The following is a 19,770-nucleotide window of genomic DNA, read 5'->3' as shown; positions in this document are numbered from 1 at the left end:
CAGCTCCCACAGAGGCCCGAGGGCCACAGGGACCAGTGGCTGCTCCCTGGGACATGCGCACGGTCCATGCTTTGGGCTTTCTCCAGCAAGATGGAATTTCTCCTTCCCCTGAGCCCCTTCCTCAAAACCTCACTCTCGGGTCAGAGAAGAGAGAAGCCCTCTCAGCCTTTTAAGGTTTGGGTCACACCCCCCAGCAGAGGAGCAAGCAACAGAGCAAGTTAACCCAAACCACCACTTCCCCAGAAATCTCTCAAGACATTAATTTTCTGTTCCGTCATCTCTATGTTTTTCAAAGTAGCTTTATGTGGATGTGTCACTGACACTACCTGTGCTGCTGTCTCCTTGAGTACAGCCCTCTGCGGAGAGGGCCGCTTTAGCGCAATGAGCTGACTTACTAAATGGCACCAAACGGTTTTAACAGCGCATGTGTTTCTAGACGGGAACGTGAGCCCACTTAGAAGAGAAACCTGCAATAACTGTGTTCTCTTCACAGGCTCCGATGTGTGCAGCAAGTGAGGCCTTCAAATGTCGTGTCCGTGTTTGCATTCATGTGAAGTCCCTGGGAACACGGTTTATTCAGTGCGACGACAGATGTCTACATCTGTGCGCGTTCTACTGGGCTGTCTGGGAATAACTTATCAGTTACACTGTTTAACACTCATTAAATTTGTCTTTTTATGTAGAAAACCATGCTTACAGCTTCCTACTCTTTCTCTCGGAGTTTGAAATAAATACTGTCATTTTAAATACATGTATCTCTCCAAACAAGAATTTCAATGTTGGAAGGAGGAAAAACCAGTAAAAACGTAGCGGACCCCATGGCTGATGTCTGTGCTCTCTGTTAAACACCAGCCACTTCTCTTTATTGTTCTGGGTGAACTGGAGCTCATTGCCCTCTTCCCATGTGAATTCACATCCACATCACTGTTCCTCTTTTCTCTTTCATTCCAGGTGCTGGGGTTCCCCAGTTCCAACCCATTGCCCTGAATGGCCGAATTCAGGTCCTCAGCAACGGGTCCCTGCTGATTAAGCACGTGGTGGAGGAAGACAGCGGCTACTACCTCTGTAAGGTCAGCAACGACGTGGGTGCGGACGTCAGCAAGTCCATGTACCTCACAGTGAAAAGTAAGAAGCCAAATGCTTTGTTTTACCTAACTAGGTCTTTGGGGGTTTCGATTTTCAGTTGTCTCCTACAGAGTTAGTTGAAAACAAAAGGAGAAAAACAAAGTGTCGGTTGGCTGGAACTGTTTTTGACGTGTTGCTGTCCCAGAAACACCATGGAAGAGGAGAGTAAAATTCCCGCCAGCTGTCAACAGCATGCCCGTGTGCCCCGTGTCTGGGGTGTGGAGCCACTTGCTTCTCTCCCTTCCGTCCCTGTGGTCCTTGGTGCAGGCTCTGACAACCTCGCAGACGAGTGGGTGTCTGCCTGGAGCACCCACGTTTCTATCCTGTTGGTTTCATTGCAGAGATGCCCGGTACGTGGTCTCAGCTGTGTTCGGTTCAGAGGTCTATTTTCCTGCGTTTCATTACTGGCAAGCTGGCTCGTCCATAGACTTCCTTTTTAAGTTCTTTATGAAATCAAGGAACCAGAAACCTCTTCACCAAAAAAATTCACAACTACAAGACAGAAATATGTAGCACTATGCTTAGGGTCCCTGGTGCTCCCCGCTTTAGAGAAAAGGGCCCCTCTAATGAAATGATTTTCATACTTTGGTAACTAAACCACCAAAGAAAGGCCACAAAGTGAACCAGCGTTTACTGAGCGCTGACTATTAGCAGATGGTTGTGCGTCGAGTTTACAGTGAATGGCTTCTGTCTTCCTCCATGTATATAATTTTATACTAGATAAATTGTGATTTCTTGCCAGCTACAAGGCTTTGATCAGCTCCCCTTGTATTTCAGTCATGCTATTGATCGGTTGGAAAGGATCTCTGCCATGTCATTGATTAGGGGCATGGAATTCGGAAGCCTGGTCCAGTGGTGTGGGTGTGTGCTGCTTAAGGGCTAGCTGCAGAGAGGCCGGCATTCATCCCATTTCATTAATAATTTATTCTAGTGAGTCTGCTATTTCCAACAGAACAATGAAAATATCAAGTTATCCATTTTCTCTACTTTTACATCATGGAAAAAATATAATTCTGAAACACGGTTGCTTCAAAATACATTTCACACATATGCAATGTATCATTTTGACTTCTAAATTTTATACTATGGAGGAACTGATTTGCGAGAACATGAAGACAAGTTGTTATATCACTTAAATCCCAGGTTGAAATGGTAATTTTAAAAAAATAATAAATTGATAAAATTCCAAAAGCTGAAAGCCAGGTTGGTCAGTGTTGACCTATCTTTCCCCATCTAAAGGCATATAATTTGTGGTTGCTTTCATATATTTTAAATGTATAAAACATTTTTCTATCCCATATATACATGTAAACACATATTCTAATAGATACAAGACACTATAAAAATGCAATATGCTCACGCATGGACTCCACTTTCATAAATGAAAGAGCTTATGTTTGGAACGGGGATAAGGAAGAACACAGAGCCTACGAATTTGAATGCCAGGTGAAGTGTACCATGGTTTGCAGATGTGCTTTTCAGAAGGGAACAGAATTTTCAGCTTGAGGAGATTAAGAAAAACTTCATGGAAAAACAACTCTTACAGAATGTGTTGAACTTAAAATGGTAAAAATGGAAGATTTTCTGTGCAAGCGCTCTCTCCATAGCTTTGGTGCTGGTAGTGGAGCATGGGGGCGGGCCACCAAGATGACCCCGCCCTCAGTGAGCTTGCTCCGCCCTGGGGCGATGGGGGGAGGGAGTGGACAGCCGCTGTCCAGCAGCATGCCCCAGTGTCAGAATAGAGGGCAGAACATGGGGGGTGCATGACAAGGGTGCGTGTATATCTGTTTGCAGAATTGATGACTTCAGAATGAAAACTCGTGGCATCTGAGTTCAGTCCTAAAGGACACAGTGTGTTTCAGAAGGTGAAGTGTCGCAGGTAGAATAAGGCACTTCAGTGAGGGAACAGAGGGAGCAGACAGGAGAAATTGAAAGACCTAAGGCAGGAGGGCGCCCTGGCTGAATGTGGTACCCAGTGCATGGAGGGGGCTAGGGAGGGAAGCGTTTAAATTGAGCATAGGTCAAAGAGAAATGGTCCTTAGGTTGGCCAATTTTAGGTCTTCTCAAACCATACAAACTATTAGCTGAGAGGCACTTTTATGTAACAATTATGCCAGTTCATTTAATACCCCTGGAATGGCTTTATAGATTATTTCAATTTCAAGCATCTGGTATTTTTAACCCTTTACACTGATAATAATTAAATTCTAAAAGGTAAAGATAATTTAAGTAAGAGATAGAGAAGCATGAAGACAGATATGCAGTGAGCATATTCGTTGCTCAGATGGTGTCCCTTAAAAAACAAACAAATGCGGGATAACTTTCACTTGTCCTCTGTGTACCCACTGAGCTGTTAGGAGCGCACAGAGGAACGCACTGAGGTAGCTGGAGGAACAAGGGAGAACCGCTGCCTGGGGGCAGGGACCCTACTAATGGGCAGGAAGTTGGAGCTGGCTGCGCTGAGCTGTCCCCTGGCAGCAGACCCAGAGGGTCCGTGTCCCTGTAAGTGGCGATAGGATTATACCTGGCATCACAGCCAGGGAGGCTCTGAGCTCACATCTGACATGAACCAGGTGTGCACAATTTCTTTAATGTTTTATTGTTTTATGCAGATAATAGAGAGGGTTCATTATGCTGCAGACACACACACTTCCACATACAAACGTGTACTCACAGTGAGCACACGCCAAGCCCACATGACTTCCCGGCATGTAGCAGGAGGAAAAAGAACTGTCATCTCATCATCCCTTATTGTGATCTCTCAATAGCCCTAAGAATGACCTGGATGCACACTCAAGTACACACACACACACCTCACTCCCCACAAACACAGAAACAATCATCACAAACCAACAAGAGCTACTATTCAAAAAGCAATGGGATGGGATGATGACCAAACATGGGCACCCTGGCCAACCTCTGAGGAACACATTGCAGGGAGTCACTAAAAAGGGACAAAGATTCCCCACTATGTCCCTTCATTCATAGTTGATTACAATCCGTTACTCCCCAAAGAACTTCCCCATATTGTTGACATTTATTACATAAAAATGGTAACAAGGCCACTTCAACGTGGTTACCGCTATTTCAACAACCTTTAAGCGGTAGCCTCCAAACGAAAAAGCTGTTGGGGGTAAAAAAGGAACCGTACCTTCCAGGTGAAAATTAGGGGTGTCCTGTAACTAAATGAGGCTGACATGGAGAGGGGGGAGGGGTGTGGCCAAGAGGGGGCCCAGGCTCTGGGGAAAAGGCCCCTGGGGTGGCCCCCAAAGGGACCTGGTACTCCTGATCCCACCACTTCTGGTCGCTCTGTGATTTGGGACAAACCGCTTTCCCTCTCTGAGCCTGTGAACTAAGAAGAATCACGCCTTTCTCACAGGCAGTCGTGAAGATCAAACACAGAATGTGTGGGAAAACACACTGTAAAATGAAAGCTCTGTGCGTGTGTACTCCGACACACGAATAGGGGGGTCCTGGTGCTCAGAGAGAAAAACATAAACACTGATGCTGCAACGCACAGGGACGTCTCCAGAGAACCGTTCTGAAGAAGAAAATGAACAGGGCGTAGGACAGGAAGCGGGAAGAGGAGACATGACCTCCCAGACCCACAGGGAGGCACGCGCGTCCCCCGTGTGATGCAGACGCACACGAGCGGCGCCTCTGGGAACTCTGAGGGCCAGTGTCTTTTCCAAACCCTGGTGGTTTGAGAAAATCAATGAAGTGTTTGGGGACTTCAAACTGAAAAAAGAAATTGATCGAAAGGAAATGGCATCCTGTTAAGTAAAAATGTTAAGTATGCTCCCTTTTCTAGAAGTCATTTCAAAAAAACAATAGGCTACAAATATTTCTCAATTCAGTCGTAGAGAACTTTCTGCCTGATCGGGTGCTGTCAGGAAATGAAGGCAGCCTCTCAGATGAGGTTGTGAATTCCCAGGAGGGTTGGTGCTGGGTTTTCTACCTCAGCTCTACCCACAGGGCATGCTGCTGGGGATGCTGGGAACTTCGCATTGAGTCTCCTGTCTGGGAATTTCCGTCACCCTTACGCCACTCCTCCGATAACAGAGCAACTTAACATTTCTGGAATCAGACATGAGGAGGCTATGGGCAGAGAAAAGAGCAAGCAATCAAGTTTAAAGTGAACGGTCAGGCCAAGCAATCGATGAGACAGAAAACTAATCAGGGCCAATCCTTCCAGCTTTACTGGTAGTCTTATTTCTGATTGTACTTGTTATCTCAATTCCATTTTCTTTTTTACCAAAAATTATCACAGGAATAGGGATTCAATACCTCACACAATGTTAAGGAACATTGGCAGAAAAGATATGGGGACTAGTTTCTGCTTTTAAGCAAATTTGGCCTCCGGTGGTAACACTGCACCCCTCACCCCAGGCCCCCCCCAGGGGCTGCTGAAGCCTTTTCCCCACAGGCCAGGGGCCTGTTGGGGTCTGGGGAACATGTCTTTTGTGATAAGAAAATAATTCCCCAAACTGCTAGATCTCGCAAGTGGATGAGCCCTTCCTGATATTTCTCCCAGGCGCCAAACTCATACCCTTCCCCCAGCCGCTTTCTGCCACTGGCTGATCCGAGCTTGGGTCTTACCGGGAACACCGATTTCTGTATGGATCCGCGGCCCGTGGTGCACAAGCAGCTCTTCCTTGGTCGGCTGCCCTGCCTGAGTCCTCTCCGACCCCCGCATGCAGAATACGAAAGCATCCCTTATCAGATGGGAGCAAGTGCTTCCCTGGGGGCAGTCCCCCTTGGAATCTAATGCACCCCCTCCCCGGCTGCTGGGGCAGCTTTGTCCCTGCACATGCATTTGGCCACCACATTTAATCGCTTAGCAAAATGCGTGACCTATGGCAGGTATAGACTAAAAGTAGCTATTGATGAGGTTGAGGTTATTGATATTATTATCATCATTATTTCCAAATTACAGTTTCAGATATCTCAATCAGTGCCTATAATAGAAAGTGATGTGTCCCTGGTTCAAAACACCCAGTTTACGCATTTTCATAACTGTAGAGTCTGCCAGCCCTCACTGCAATATATGCTACACATATGCACACTCCCATAGCCCTCACCATTCCACACTGAAGCCCTGGGTCAAAAATATCTGTAGCTTTCATGGGGATGTCTGGGTGGGTGCATAAGTAGGGGGTGGGAAGAAGCTTGGAAATAAGCCTAGAAGACTGTAGAGGGCCACTGTCAGCTGGTGGAAGACCCTCATCCTCTCAATAGCTGCAATGCTGATGGTACATGGTAGACTGTGCGTGATGGATGGTGGATGTTGCATGGTGGTTGGTGGTTGGTGGATGGTGGATGATGCATGTGGATGATGCATGTGGGTGGTGCTGATGGCTGGTGGCTGGCAAAAGATGGATGGTGATGGTGACTGGTGACTGGTGGCTGGTGGCTCATGGCTCCTTCCGGGTAGCATGTCTTATACTCCATCTAAACATTTGCATTTCACTTCTTCAGTGAGTCTGAAATTCCACCAGCTAGAGATTCTTTGGGGTTAATAAGGAATTTTGAAATGGGGAGGGCTAATCTAGCAACTGCAATGCGTTACTGACTACAGTTGCAATCTCTCTCTTTTCTCAGTGTTCAGTGTCAAATCTCATGCCCCCAGGATTCATACGTTGAAGTTCTACCATGAGTATCTCAGAATGTGACCTTATTTGGAACTAGGGTCCTTGCAGATATAACTAATAAAGATGAGGTTTTCCTGCCTAATCCAACATGACAGGTGTCCTTAGAAAAGGGGGAAATTTGGACACAGACAGAGGGAATAGAGCCACATGTAGCCAGAGATTGGAGTTATTCTGCCAGGAGCCAGGGGAAGCCGGAAGAAGCAAGGAGACACGCTCTTCTAGACTCTTCAGAGGGAGCATGGCTCTCCCAACACTTGGGTTTCAGCCTCCAAAACTGAGATACAATAAATGTCTGTTGTTTGAAGACACCTAGTTGGTGGTGCTTTGTTAAAGCGGCCCTAGAACACTAAGTGGTAATAGGGATATTCTGCAGGCTCTTGTGTTTGACAGAGGCTCACCACAAGCTAGCTTGCCTGCTCCAGCAGGGGAATCCTAATCTGTCTCAACCAGTGGATATGAACTGTAGTTGGAACCAACCAAGGGCAGCCTGCCCTCTTCTAATATAATTGGTTTAAGGATGGGCATGAGACACAATTTTAGACATTGAAATGTGAGAAGAGATCTCCAGTGATATTTTTAGAATAGATTTTATCCTCAATAGGAGCATATGCCAGAGATTCTCATCTCTTTGAATTCCTGACCTTACCTGGAGGTGACACCTTCATCCTTACAATGAGGGTGACTCCACCCTGACAGCTTGCTTCACCAAACACGCAAATGGAGAAGGCAAGGGAGAGAGCTGCAAGGTGGAAGCTAAACTTTCATGTCACCTAGTCATGGGAGTGACAGCCCGTCATGTGTGCCAGGTCCTGCTCACACTGAAGAGGAAGGGACCCCACGGGGGCATGAACCCCAGAGGCAGGATCACCCACAAGTCTGCCTGCCACAAGTCACATGCTTCTTAGGGGCTGCCAACTTCCCCCGAAAAGTAGACAAAAGGGCAGAGCAGTATATGCCTGTTTCAAAGCTCATTGTTAAGTGAAGTCACTTCCTTTCCCGTGAGTCAAAACAAGGGCGGCAGTAGGAAGAGGTAAGGAGTGTTACACCGGTAGAGCTGACCCCATGTGGAAGGACACCTGAGGATGGCGGGAAACATCTCTCCCTGCCAAAAAAAAAAAAAAAAATTACAAGCTTATTGGTAAATCTCCTGTGGTCTGTTTTCTCTCCCTGCTTATATGAGCTCACACACTTGTCTATGACTAGAAACATCTGAGCTCACTCTTGAATAACCCACCCTTTATTCTGATCTACCTATTGTCCACAGTTTTCTGTCACTCTGTGTTCCTTTGCTACCTGGTTTTTAGTGGTCCACACTCTCTACCACATGGCTGGCCCTGTGTCCATTTAGCCCTGTCCATGGTGGCCAGTTTTGTCTTCTGGTCCCTTGCAATCATGAAGCTGTCCCAACAGCCTAGCTGCCGCACCGTATTTCACTGATGACAGAACCAAGGACAGCGGGATGGTCCAGAGCAAGGATGTGGGAGCCCAGGAACCTGCAGAGAGCCCTGCGCTGCCTTTGCAGGATGTCACAGGGTGTGGATCAGGGGTCTCAGCAGTCCCTGGAGCTGGCCTGGGATGCAGGGAAGGGTGCCAGGGAGGACAGAGTTTGGGAGATGCTGGGGTAGGTTAGGCTCCCAATCCGACCCCTCACTCATTAACTGTTCAAGTCTTGGATGTGCCAACATAGCCCTTATTTGAAGCAGTACTTAATGACCTCTGGCAGCTTGCACGGACAGAGCATGTCAGCAATCTTTCAAATGCTCTCATTAGCAGGAGGGTGGGACGCCGGCCCAACCCAGAGCCACGCAGCAGCCATCCCCGAGCCCTCGCCGGCACCTCAGTGCTGTCCTCACATGAGTGGAGCCCTTTCACTGATTAGCTGTGGAGCCCTTTCACTGATTAGCTGCGGAGATCAAAGGAGGCCACACGAGGCTGTCTGGGGTCTCAGGAATTCTGGGTTGGATCTTCCCGAGGAACTGTAAAATGCCTGCATTTCCTGCTGCATTAGCAGGCTGTCCACCACATCTGTCCACCGTGAGCATAGAATTTTAAATCAATAATAAACGAACTACAGAAGGTGCGGTAAGCTAACTCAAAATCCGTTCCAGCTCACGAAGCTCCACCTACCTACTGTCTCCTCGTAGTTTTCACTCCTGCGTCCACACCCTGGAATGCAGGAGCCGTGCAATCATCGCCCTTTGCCCACACTCCAAATTCCCGCCTTTGACTCTCCTTCTAAACACCAAAACTCCCCAGCCCCGTAGGAAGTTCTCAGCGATATCACAGACCCCAAGATGAACATCGGGGTTCCCAGGTGCAGCACAGAGGAAGCTCACAACGGGGTGTGGGAATGCCCCGCACCCCATACAGAGTTCCACCTGCCTGAGCCCTGGAACTGCAGTTCCCAGCCCAGGGCACATGCAGTCTTCGATGGCAGTTCAAAGGTCGTGAAGTCAAGGTCACTGTGAGCAGAATCTCTGCAAACACGGCACAAGGAGAAGGTCCATGAGGAGACCACAAGTCCACCAGGCCTGCACCCTCGAGGGACCACGCCCAGCAGCCTGGCTCAGAGGACTGTCCCCTGACACAGGCACGGGGATCTCCTGCTCGGGAGCCAGTGCCAGTGTGGGGTTCGTGCGCCAAGGCAGGCAATGTGCCTCGAGGACTCTTTCTGTCTGGGGCTGCCCACCTCCCGCCTCTGTCCCTGCATGGTGGCAGAGGCAGTGCCCTTCTTCTTCTCTGGCTGCAGAAAGCCTCCAGGTGTCCCCACAAGATCATGACTTCCTCAAATCTGGGCCTCCCAAACTTAATTCCCAGCATCCTGGAAGCCAAGAGGGTTCCCGTATCACCCCGCCTCTGGACACCCCGCATCTCTGCACTTCAGAGAACAGCTGCTTCAGGGACCACGTCTTGGAGCCTCCTGGCAGGTTGGCCCCATTCGTGTCTTTGTTCACAAAGCTGCGGACCCTGCATCCTGGAAGTCTTGACGACTCCCCAGTGGGAAGGGACCTCACCCAGTCCCTTCCTTCTGCAGAGGCTTCGGCTCCCTGCCTGCCTGAAGTCCCAGGGGTGTCCCTGCATGAGGGGAGGAGGTGGAGGGTCCCCAGAGGCCATGTTGATGCCAGCACACTGTGGTGGCTTGGGCCACACCCCAGTCCTCCTTTTTCTCACACACCAAGGAGGAGCTTGGGTAAATCCTGCAAACATGAGAAAATCCCACATGGAAGGACTCGCTCTTGTTACAGTAACAGTCCCCTTATTGTCCTAATGAGACCCCCCCCCATCCCAGAGGGATGAGCCAGCTCCCTGGGCTGTTTGCTGCCTCTTGGACCAGCAGCACAGCTTTGACATGAGGACGTGCACTTTAATCACCTGTCATGTGTCATTACGCCGACAGGTGGCAGCAGCCACAAGACACAAGCTCCGATAAACCGCTCTGAAAGTCACTGGAGCGGCCCTTTGTCCATTTCCTCTCCCAGCTGTGTGGCTGCTTCCTGTCCTGAGGACAACGCCACGCCTGCTGCAGCAGGTGGACGCAGTGGCTCCAGGGGACTGGTGGGTCTCGGTTCACCCCTGTGCCTTCCTCTTAGTTTTCTTTGTCTGGATTCTTAACTCTCGTCAGGCTCTCTGTGAGGTCAAGCCCTTGGCCATCGGTCAGGGGAAATGACCTCCGCCTTGGTCACTAACTGCCAGCATTGCACGTCCAACCCTTGTGCATGCAAGTTCTGACGGCAGCACCGAGCCTGCTTGCTTTTTAAGTCCTCTCTTCCTTCCACCTGGCCCTGGCTGCTGATGTCGGATCACTTCTGTGGCTTTGCCACCTCGCCTCTCCCACCCCCGGTTCCCCCCACCTGAGCGTGGCTCCTACCTCCAGCTCCTGCTCCCCTGGCTTTGGTGGAAACACCTTCAGAGGCTTATGTCCATCCCCACATTCCTTTGGGATCTATCTCTGAGACCTCTTAGGTCTGCATCATAAAAAAAACAAACTGCAAAACAGGCACAGGGTCTTAAATAATGATGAAACGGAATAGTCGAAGGCAGCACAATTGTGAATTCCAGTAACTGCTGGGCTGGAGCCCGTATGATAAAAGATGCAGGCTATCGGACGGCCGTGAGAGAGTGCTCAGTCTGCACGTGGCAGCACGCAGGCTGAGAAGTGGTCTCTCCCCTGAGTTGTCTCACTGTGAAAAGAAGACTCCATTTGGGCGTGGAAGTGTGTGTTTCCTGCTTTCCATTAGCTGTGCATTCTGGGGTTGGCGGATCTGGACTGAACATCACAGAAGGGAAATAAATGTAAGGTAGACCTCCCAGGGCTCCCTCTCTGCTGGATCGCTGCGATATGGCAGTAGTTAACGGGACGACAGTAGTGGTGGCTCCTGGAAAGTGAGTTCCTCTTTCTTTGCCTCATTCCTTTCTCCTCCAGAGATGCTGGTCTAATTCAGCTGCCATTAGCCCCGCACTCCCCAAGGTCAGGGAATATAATGCGGGAACAAAGTGCACAAGAGCAACACAGATCCTAGAGTCCCGAAAGGCTTCCCTGTTACAGGGCAGTTTCACGGGGAAGGGCCAGTGCTTCCACGGTGGCCCTAGCACCAGGGAGGCCCATGCTTGGATTCGTGCTGCGCAGTCGGGAAACCCGTCGGAAGTTTTAAACAAGGATCGGGGCAGGGGGACTCTGCGTTTTCATTTTATATTGAGCCCTGCAAGTTACTGAATTTTGTAGACTTTTTACAGATAACATATGTGAAACAAGCCTTGTTAAACATGCTTGTTTCTTTTCTTCTGCACTACCTTTGACTTGTTAAAAAAGAACAGGAAGTACATTAAAAATTGGGTGAGTGCCTTTGAGTCCCACGTCCCTTTACCAAAGCAAAACAAGCCAACCCAGTGTTCAACCCCCAAAGCTCCTCCCCTGAAGACTTTTTTTCCTGAAAAAAAAACCCCACATTTTTTTCTCCATGATTTGTTCATTTGCTTAAGTCTGAACTGTGAAGTGTAACAAGACTGTTGCAGGAAGACCTTGCTCCCTGAGCTTCAGTGTCCCCAGTCAGCGTGAGCACGCAAGGACACTCAAACACAGGATGACCCCACGCTGGGGCACACAGCCCAGCAGGGAGCCTCAGACCTGGGGCATCCTGTCAGGTTACTAAACTAATATTGGTCATACAGTGTCACCATCAAGGACAGAGGTCGGGGGAGAGGCACAAGGTTATGGCTGGAAGAGGTGGGCAGAGACAAAACTGAACAGTGAGGAAGAAGGGCCCAGAGGGCCTGGACCAGTTCAGATAAAGAGGTTATGCCCGGTAACAAGCAACCCCCGATTCTCAGGAATCCATCTAACAGAGAGTCATGGGCTGTGTGCTAAGTCTTGGTGGGGTCGCCCGTGTCTTCACAGCTGAAGAACTCAGATCTGCCGGGGGAGCTGCCAATGCCTTGTTAAAAGGGGAGCCATGACAAGTGTCACAGATGTCATGGGTATCATGCTGGCAATCTGCTATGGAAGTTGCAAGGAGGAAGCCAATATTTTTACGTGAGGCAATCAAGGGGTGCTGCATAGAGGAGGCGGCACAGAAGCTGCCTGTTGAACGTATGCAGTAGCAGTAAGCAGAGAAACAGAGGGGGAGGGGAAGGCATTCCTGACATCGGGAACAGCTTGAACAAAAACCCAGAGGCCAGGAAGCGTATGATATTTTAGCTGGAGAAGAGGCACGTGTAATTTACTGTCAAATTATGGAAGATATGGAATGCTATTGAAAGCAGAGAAAATATAACCAGAGAGGTGTTTACAGAAAAAGTAGTTAACATCTACCCATATGCGAGATGGATTGGATCGTGCAGAGTGAGTGGAATAGAAATGGAGACAAAAAGCCAGTGAGGAGGCCGTTACAGTGGTCTAGAGGCAGGGGGATAAACAACTACTAACCGCAGGTAAAGAGGCCATGGGTAGGGAAGGGCAGGAGCTGTCAGGGCGGAGTGTCAACAGGCCTGACAATGACTGGACAGGCAGAGAGGGAAGACAGCAGCTTGCACCTGGGGAGGGCACGCTATGCCCAGCCCTGAGCATCCACAACCCTCTTCGTTTTTACCAAGAGGGAGCAGTTACAGGTAATGCTGAACGTTCAGAGCCAAAAGGTCATTAGCAAGATCCCCTGCATGAATAGAGTTAGGGAGCTGTGTGTGTGTTCTCCAGTGAAACAGAATCCATCGGAGATAGGTTTAGAGATGGAGACAGAGAGAGAGAAATATGTTCCGTATTTGCACCATAAGCATCTTTGCTGTGGACATCCTTGTCACAAGCATTTTTGTCACACAATGAATTGGCCATAAGGCAATTATGCTACGAAAAAAGATAAAATCACAAAAAAAGTCAAAAAGGGCCATTAAAAAGCACATAAAATTAAAGACTTCGTTGCAAACTACAAACTACTTGGCTGCATTTAAAATTCGTGCAGATTCAGGGCGGTGCTGAGCGAGTAACTGATTGTATTGTGTTCATTGTACAAGGACGTGTCTTTGGTAGAAAATGTGGATTCAGCTCTCTGCCCTCAAAGAGAGCCCTCTGCCTTGCTTTCCCCTCCACTGCAGTTTGTTTCAAAATAAGAAACCAACTCTTGGGGCAAATCGTTGTCAACTAGAAGAAATGCCAAGTATTTGAAGTCTGTTACCTCCACCACCATGCCGACTCATCACTGCGGAGACTGTTACGAGGGCTGGCTGGGATTTATCTATAACATTAAAACGGGGGTAACTGTGGGAACTTTGTCCATGGAGAAATGAAACCCAACTGACAACTTCAATTCTTTAAGTCAGCAGAGGCAGTTGACTCATCAACAGGGAAATAAAACCAAAAAAAATAAAAAAATAAAAACCAGTCAACCAGTTATTCTCTCCTTTTTTATGGTGATTGACTGATTTATCAATGGAGAAATGAAACTAAAGAAACAAACAAAAAAACAGGGGTTCTTTTTTTTTTTTTGCATCAACCAGGTATTTTATCTTTTTTAGAGCAAAATTGCCTTACAGCCAATTGGTTACACAGAGACATGCGCGCAGCCCCAGTGCTCATGGTAAAGATGTCTATGGCAAAGATGCTGTGGCGAAAATGTTTCGTGTGAGGGGCAAAAGGGGGCAAGTTGCTCCTTCCTACACCCTTCCGTTCTAGTCAGGCTCTCGGGGTTGGGGACAATGTCCCCCACATTGGAGGGGGGCGGCAATCTACTGAGTCCACCGACACATGCTCTTTTCATTCAGAAACACCCTCGCAGACACACCCAGAAGTAATGTGTAATCTGGACAGTGTTTGATATGAGTCAGGCTGGCACATAAAACTGACTGTCACAGGAGGTTGAGGTTGGGGTGGGTGGGGTGGAGAATGAAGATAAAGACCTTGGCTGAGGTAGGGAACACTGAGACAGCTAGTTTTCACTGCCCGGGTTGAGCCTATATCTCGGAGGCTCCCTCATGTGGTCATGTAAGTCAGCGCTACCCACAGTGGGGTCTGGGGACCCACAGTGTCAGCATCCCCAGGATCTCCAAGTTCTTCTGGTGCCCAGCAACTTGTGTTCTGTGAGAAATGAAGATGCCGGGGTGGCTGGGGTGCAAATGAAAGTCTGAGCTGCTATGTGCATTAGTCTGCTTGGGCTGCCATCACAAAGTAACATATGCTAGTGGCTTAAACTAGAGACATTTTCTTCTCACGGTTCTGGAGGGTGGAAGTTCAACATCAAGGTACCAGCCATCTGATTCCTGGTGAGACCTTTCTTCCTGGTTTGCGGATAGCGGTTTCCATGCAAGGCCTTTTCTGGTGCACGTACATGGTGGGGCAGGTGAGAGACAGATAGAGGGGGTGGGAGGAGGGAGAGAATCTTCCTATAAGGCCACCAGTCCTATTAGTTCAGAACCCCACCTTTTTTATGACCTCATTTAACCTTGACCTCCTAAAAGCACCTGTCTCCAAATACTGTCCCCTTGGGGGTTAGGAGTTCAACATAAGAATTTTGAGAGGGCACAAACATCCAATCCATAGCATGCGGTGTAGGTGGTATGCAGCGGATTTACCCTCGTTGCCCACGGTTTCTGCAAGGACCTGGTGACAGTAAACTGGGTGCCCCAATCAGACAGGCCCCTACAGATGAACCCCTGAAATCAACAAGTATTAGACAAATACTGAACACATATTTTTTAAAAAGGCAGTATAAGAGCATGCAAGGTTGCAGTTCGAATATCTCAAATGTCCAAGTTTTCCCCATGTATTCGGTTGCTCTGTGGACTCTCCAGAGGCTGGATGAAGTTGGGGTTCCTTGCAGGGCAGCATGACTCTATACCTCTGAGTAGTTAGGGGTTCTGACATGGAGAGATTGATTATTCTGGATTATCTGGGTGGGCCCAATGTAGTCACAGGGGTCTTTATAAGAGAGAGGGAAGAGGGTCAAAGTCAAAAACAGAGATGATACAATGGAACCAGAGGTTGGAGGGGTGGGTTTTGAAGATGGAGGAGGGACCACAAGCCAGGGAGGGCAGGTGGCCTCTAGATCCTGGAAAAAGCAGGAAAATAGATCCTCCCCTGGAGACTCTAGGAGGAACTCGGCTCATCCAACCCCTGACCTCCAGGACTGTACGAGAACACATTAGCATTGGTTTAAGTCCCTAAGTTTGTGGTGACCTGTCACAGCAGAGATAGGAAGCTAGTACAGCCCCATAGCATTTTTGCAATGCCTTTTCCCGGCAAACCTGGGTAAGCAGTCTTCACATAGCAGACGACATGGTAGCTCCAAGGGCGAGTGGTGGGCACTGGGGTGCCTCAGCTCCAGTTGTTGGGAGAGTTGGAGGATAGTTGTTCAGTTGTGAGAAGGTCAATATCAGCAATTTAATAAACTGTCCCATGGCTCCCGTCCAGCTGTCCCCATACACCGAGCCCAGTTGACACTGGCGGCCATGCCCAGTCGGGCACCGTGAAGTAGAGCACCTGCGATTCAGTGATCTAACTGTACTCAGTAGACACCGATGTAGGACTTGCTGTGCACCAGCCATTCCCTCAAGCTCTTTATTAGTATTAGCTTAGTGACCCCATCAGGGTGACTGGGTATATTATTAACCTCACTTCAAAGGTGAGGAACTGATACTCTGAGAACTTTGGGATGAGGCCACTGGGCTTGTACAAAACAGAGTCAGGATGCATGTCTCCATTTCTGGGGGTCCCAATCTGTGTCGTGTCCCCAGTGGGCCAGGCATTTCATTACTTCAGCCAAAGGCAGCTGTGGCCTAGGTTCTTACTCCGCACATGTGTCCCACTGAAATATTACCCGGCAGAAGCAGTGGAAGCTCTGTGCAAGAAGAGAAGGATAAATTAGCCCATGCCCTCGGAGACTCATTGGAATGGGAAAGGGCTAGAAAGTCACACCTTCAGGTGACCAAGTATCAGGGGGGAAAGGTGCCAAAGCTCAGATGCTCTTCAGCGTGGGTGCTTTGGGGAGCACATGTTGACTGATTCATTCATCAGATGCTGAATCGACCCTGGGCTCCAGGCTTGGAATACCTGCCCCTCAAGAAGCTGTTTCTAGAATCTGGGCAGGAAACGTGAGCAGCCAGGTTCAAGATTTAGACTTTTTTATACTCTGCCGGTATAATTTCATTTATCCTTTCATCAGCCTCTAAGGTAGACATGACCGTGATCTCCATTTTACAGATAAAGAAACCATGGCTCAGAGAGGTTCACCAATTGGCCCAAAGTCACAGAGCTATCTCCATATCATAGACTGGATTGACATCAGAGCTGCACAGGTTCAAAGCCCACGCTCTTTACAACTCAGCGGGCCTTAGCAGGATAACTTAATTTGCCTTGACTCACAACAAGTCGTCTAACAAATAATTACTCCATACCTACCAGAGAAAAAAATAAACCAAAAAGATATTCGAAGAAGTGCGATGTTATGGAACATGGACACATTCAGGTCTCCCAGCCCTGCAGGTTGGCTTTGGACAAGGGCCGTTTCCTCGCTGCAGTGCCTGAGTGCGGGGCCTTCTGACTAAGAAGGGACGCGGCCTTCTTTAGTCTGGGAGCTGAGATTGAGGCATGAAGGGCTAGACAGACCAGGGAATTGTAGGGGCTCACACAGTGGCCAAGAGAGGCGTGCACGGCCCTTGCCTGAAGCCGTCCGATGTTACCACAGCCTAGATGCACCTTAGGGTGCAAGGAGTGTTACCTAGCCATGGATCAAAGGGAATCAGAGCTATGCCAGCTGTACTTGAAATTGCCGTGAGTCTTTGCTATATGAGAAAAGTAATATGCAGAGAAACGTGTAGTAAATACTCCTTTGTTAAATGGACGGTGACCAGAACACCATGCAGTGTGCACATGTGTGCGTGTGTGTGCAGGATTATATGGTCACAGAGAAAAATGGGAAAGGACGTACATGGGTTATAACGGAGTCTGCCTCCAAGCCACCTCACCCAGGGATGAGGGAGTTTGTGCGCATGCGCAGGGAGGCAGCGGAAACTAGGGCCTAGGGGCAGGAGTGTCCACAATTAAATGAGCAGCATAGGTCGAGTGTTTCCATTTGCGTAAAAGTGCATGTGTGTGCATGTGCTCACACGTGCCTGTGTGCATACAGAGTGCCATTAAAAACACGGTCAGCAAACATCGGACTGGATTTGCCTTGAGAGGTTGCGTTACAGATGACCTTTATTTACTTCCTCCGATTTAAGTGTTTAATTTTCTTGGTGCCCTCAGCTACTTTTGAGTAAAGAACAAATTATTTTAAATACTACTCTGGCTTTAAAAATGAATATGACCATTTATTAAAGTCATAAGTACAGAAACACTGTATATTCCTTTAACTTTTAGTTCAGCTCACAAATTTTATTATTCTCCAGATGAATCTAGCAAATTTGACAAGTTCTTTTAAGGGATTTTTTGAGTAATGATTAGTCCCATCTATAAATTTAGTTCATTTTTCATCTTGGTATATTAAACTATTTATAAATTAAATATATTTGATATGCTTTTTAGGTACTCCAATTATCTGACTGATAAAAGCTTTCTAGGGATACAAATAATTTTTATAAATCAAACAACTAATTTTTATAAATCAAATAAACTTACAAGTAAATTTAGTTATTACTATGATTTTTTAAATGTTACATTATTGTGTCTAACCTCAGTAAGAGTTCTTCCCATTATCACTTGTCTAAGTCAATTACTCAATTATGCATTAAAATTAGAATTATAGATCCAGTGTGAAACACTCACATAGCTCAGAAACATTTATACTGCACAAAGCTTTTATCAAAGAAGTGATAAAATTTGGATTCTGTCCTCTAAAACATTTCTGTACTGAACTCTAATTTCTGTAGCTAGAAGACACGTATCTGCCAAGGAAAATTATATGTAAACATTTGAGGGCCACTGCCTCAGGCCCTTCGGGGGCATTTGCTCATTGGATTGATGTTTGTAACAACCAGGGAAGCCCCCTGTAGGGACAGTGACAGGAATTATGTTTCTGAAACTCAGCCCCCTCTGCCCTGTGGTTGCTGCATGAGAGCAATCGGAGTGGACTCTGTCCCATGCCATGCCCTCCGTGTCATACTGCTGGTTGCCTTACTCTCTGGCTACTCCAGAAGCCTGCACTCCTGGGGCGGGGTGCCTAGCCACATGATTGCATTAGCCAAATCCATTCTGGGCTCCATTAGATTTTAATTCTTTCTGTATTCCTCCTGTTTTTAGGGTCATAACAGCAAATGTGTAATTTACTACCCATGTAATTTACTAGTCCATGATGCAGGGTTTTGTCTGACTCATGGTCAGGGTACAGGTCAGCCCACACACAGCGGGGGATTCCATCTGTGTCCACCTGCTGTAACTGTACACTAGCGAGGGAGGGGAGAAGAGGAGGGAGGAGGAAAAGAAGAAAGAAAGAAAAAAGGAACAACAGTGATGGTGATATGTCAAGGGACACTGGGACCAAATGAAAGAGCTTTTCATGGCTAAATCTGGAAGAATTTGAGGGAGAAAATAAATAAGCTAATATTGGATTATAGCCCAAAGTATGAAATAAATATCCATGAGTCCATTCTGGTATAAATGAATGATTGGATAAATAAATAGGAATAGCAAGCAAATGGCCCTGGTAAAAGAATTTAAATAGTTTATGTAGACACTGCCTCAAAGAGGTGTTGTACAACTCTCACCCTTAAGTGTGGGCTGCACATGGCACATGGCGACTTCCTCCAAAGTGTGCAGACACAGCAAGGGGGTGGGGGGATCTTCCCAGTGGGGAAACCCGCCATGCATGGCCTCAGCCAGGTGACCGAGGTCAACTCCCACAGCAGTGTCATATTAATAGCATGGGACCTTGATCCGATGTGAGGAGAATGGCATCGTACCTCTATAGTCTTCCCCTCAGAAAAACTCATAATTTTAGTCTCAGAATGAGTAAGACCTCAGAGAAATCCCAGCTGAGGACCATTGTACGAAACACCATTCTTCAGAACTGCCAGCCACCAACAACAGAGAAAATCTGAGAAACCGCCACAGCCGGGAGGAGCCCAGGGAGACGTGGTGAGGGAATGAATGTACTGTGGCGCCTTAGACGAGACCCTGGAACAGAAAATGTAAATTCAGTAAAGAATCAGGACATCCGCATAATAACGTGTCGATATCGGTTCACCAATCGTTTCATGGCAGGTGTGGAGCCTATGAGGAAGTCTCTATATCTAAGATGTGAAGTTTATTCTTTACAAAAACAGAAAAGACAAGGAGGCACCATCCCCAGGGTGGGTGAGTTAGGGCAGAAGTGGGGGGAAGAGGCGGAACTGTACAGCTGCAGCATTCAGAACGCCTTTTATCTTTAAGTTACTCTTTGTATTATTTCTGTGTGTATGTTCTTTCCTTCCCTCGGTAATTTTTTTTATTGTTCAATTACAGTTGTCCCCAATTTTTCCCCCATTGCTCTCTCCTGCCCCACCCCACCCCCACTCCCTGAGTCAATCCCCACCC

At 47.8% G+C, this 19,770-nt stretch overlaps 1 protein-coding gene across 1 annotated transcript in view; it reads left to right on the top strand.

The window, feature by feature from the left end:
• The window catches only part of LOC123480257 (cell adhesion molecule DSCAM), a 452,836-nt gene that overhangs the window by 376,330 nt on the left and 56,736 nt on the right, over positions 1–19,770 (top strand). Inside the window, exon 11 of the mRNA XM_053917294.1 lies at positions 952–1,125. Coding sequence (XP_053773269.1) covers positions 952–1,125 — 174 coding nt within the window. The remainder of the gene's footprint in view (positions 1–951; positions 1,126–19,770) is intronic.

The sequence above is a fragment of the Desmodus rotundus genome, chromosome 2 (genome assembly GCF_022682495.2).
Source record: "Desmodus rotundus isolate HL8 chromosome 2, HLdesRot8A.1, whole genome shotgun sequence".
Taxonomy (NCBI): Eukaryota; Metazoa; Chordata; class Mammalia; order Chiroptera; family Phyllostomidae; genus Desmodus; species Desmodus rotundus.
This window is presented reverse-complemented; position numbering and strand designations above follow the sequence as displayed.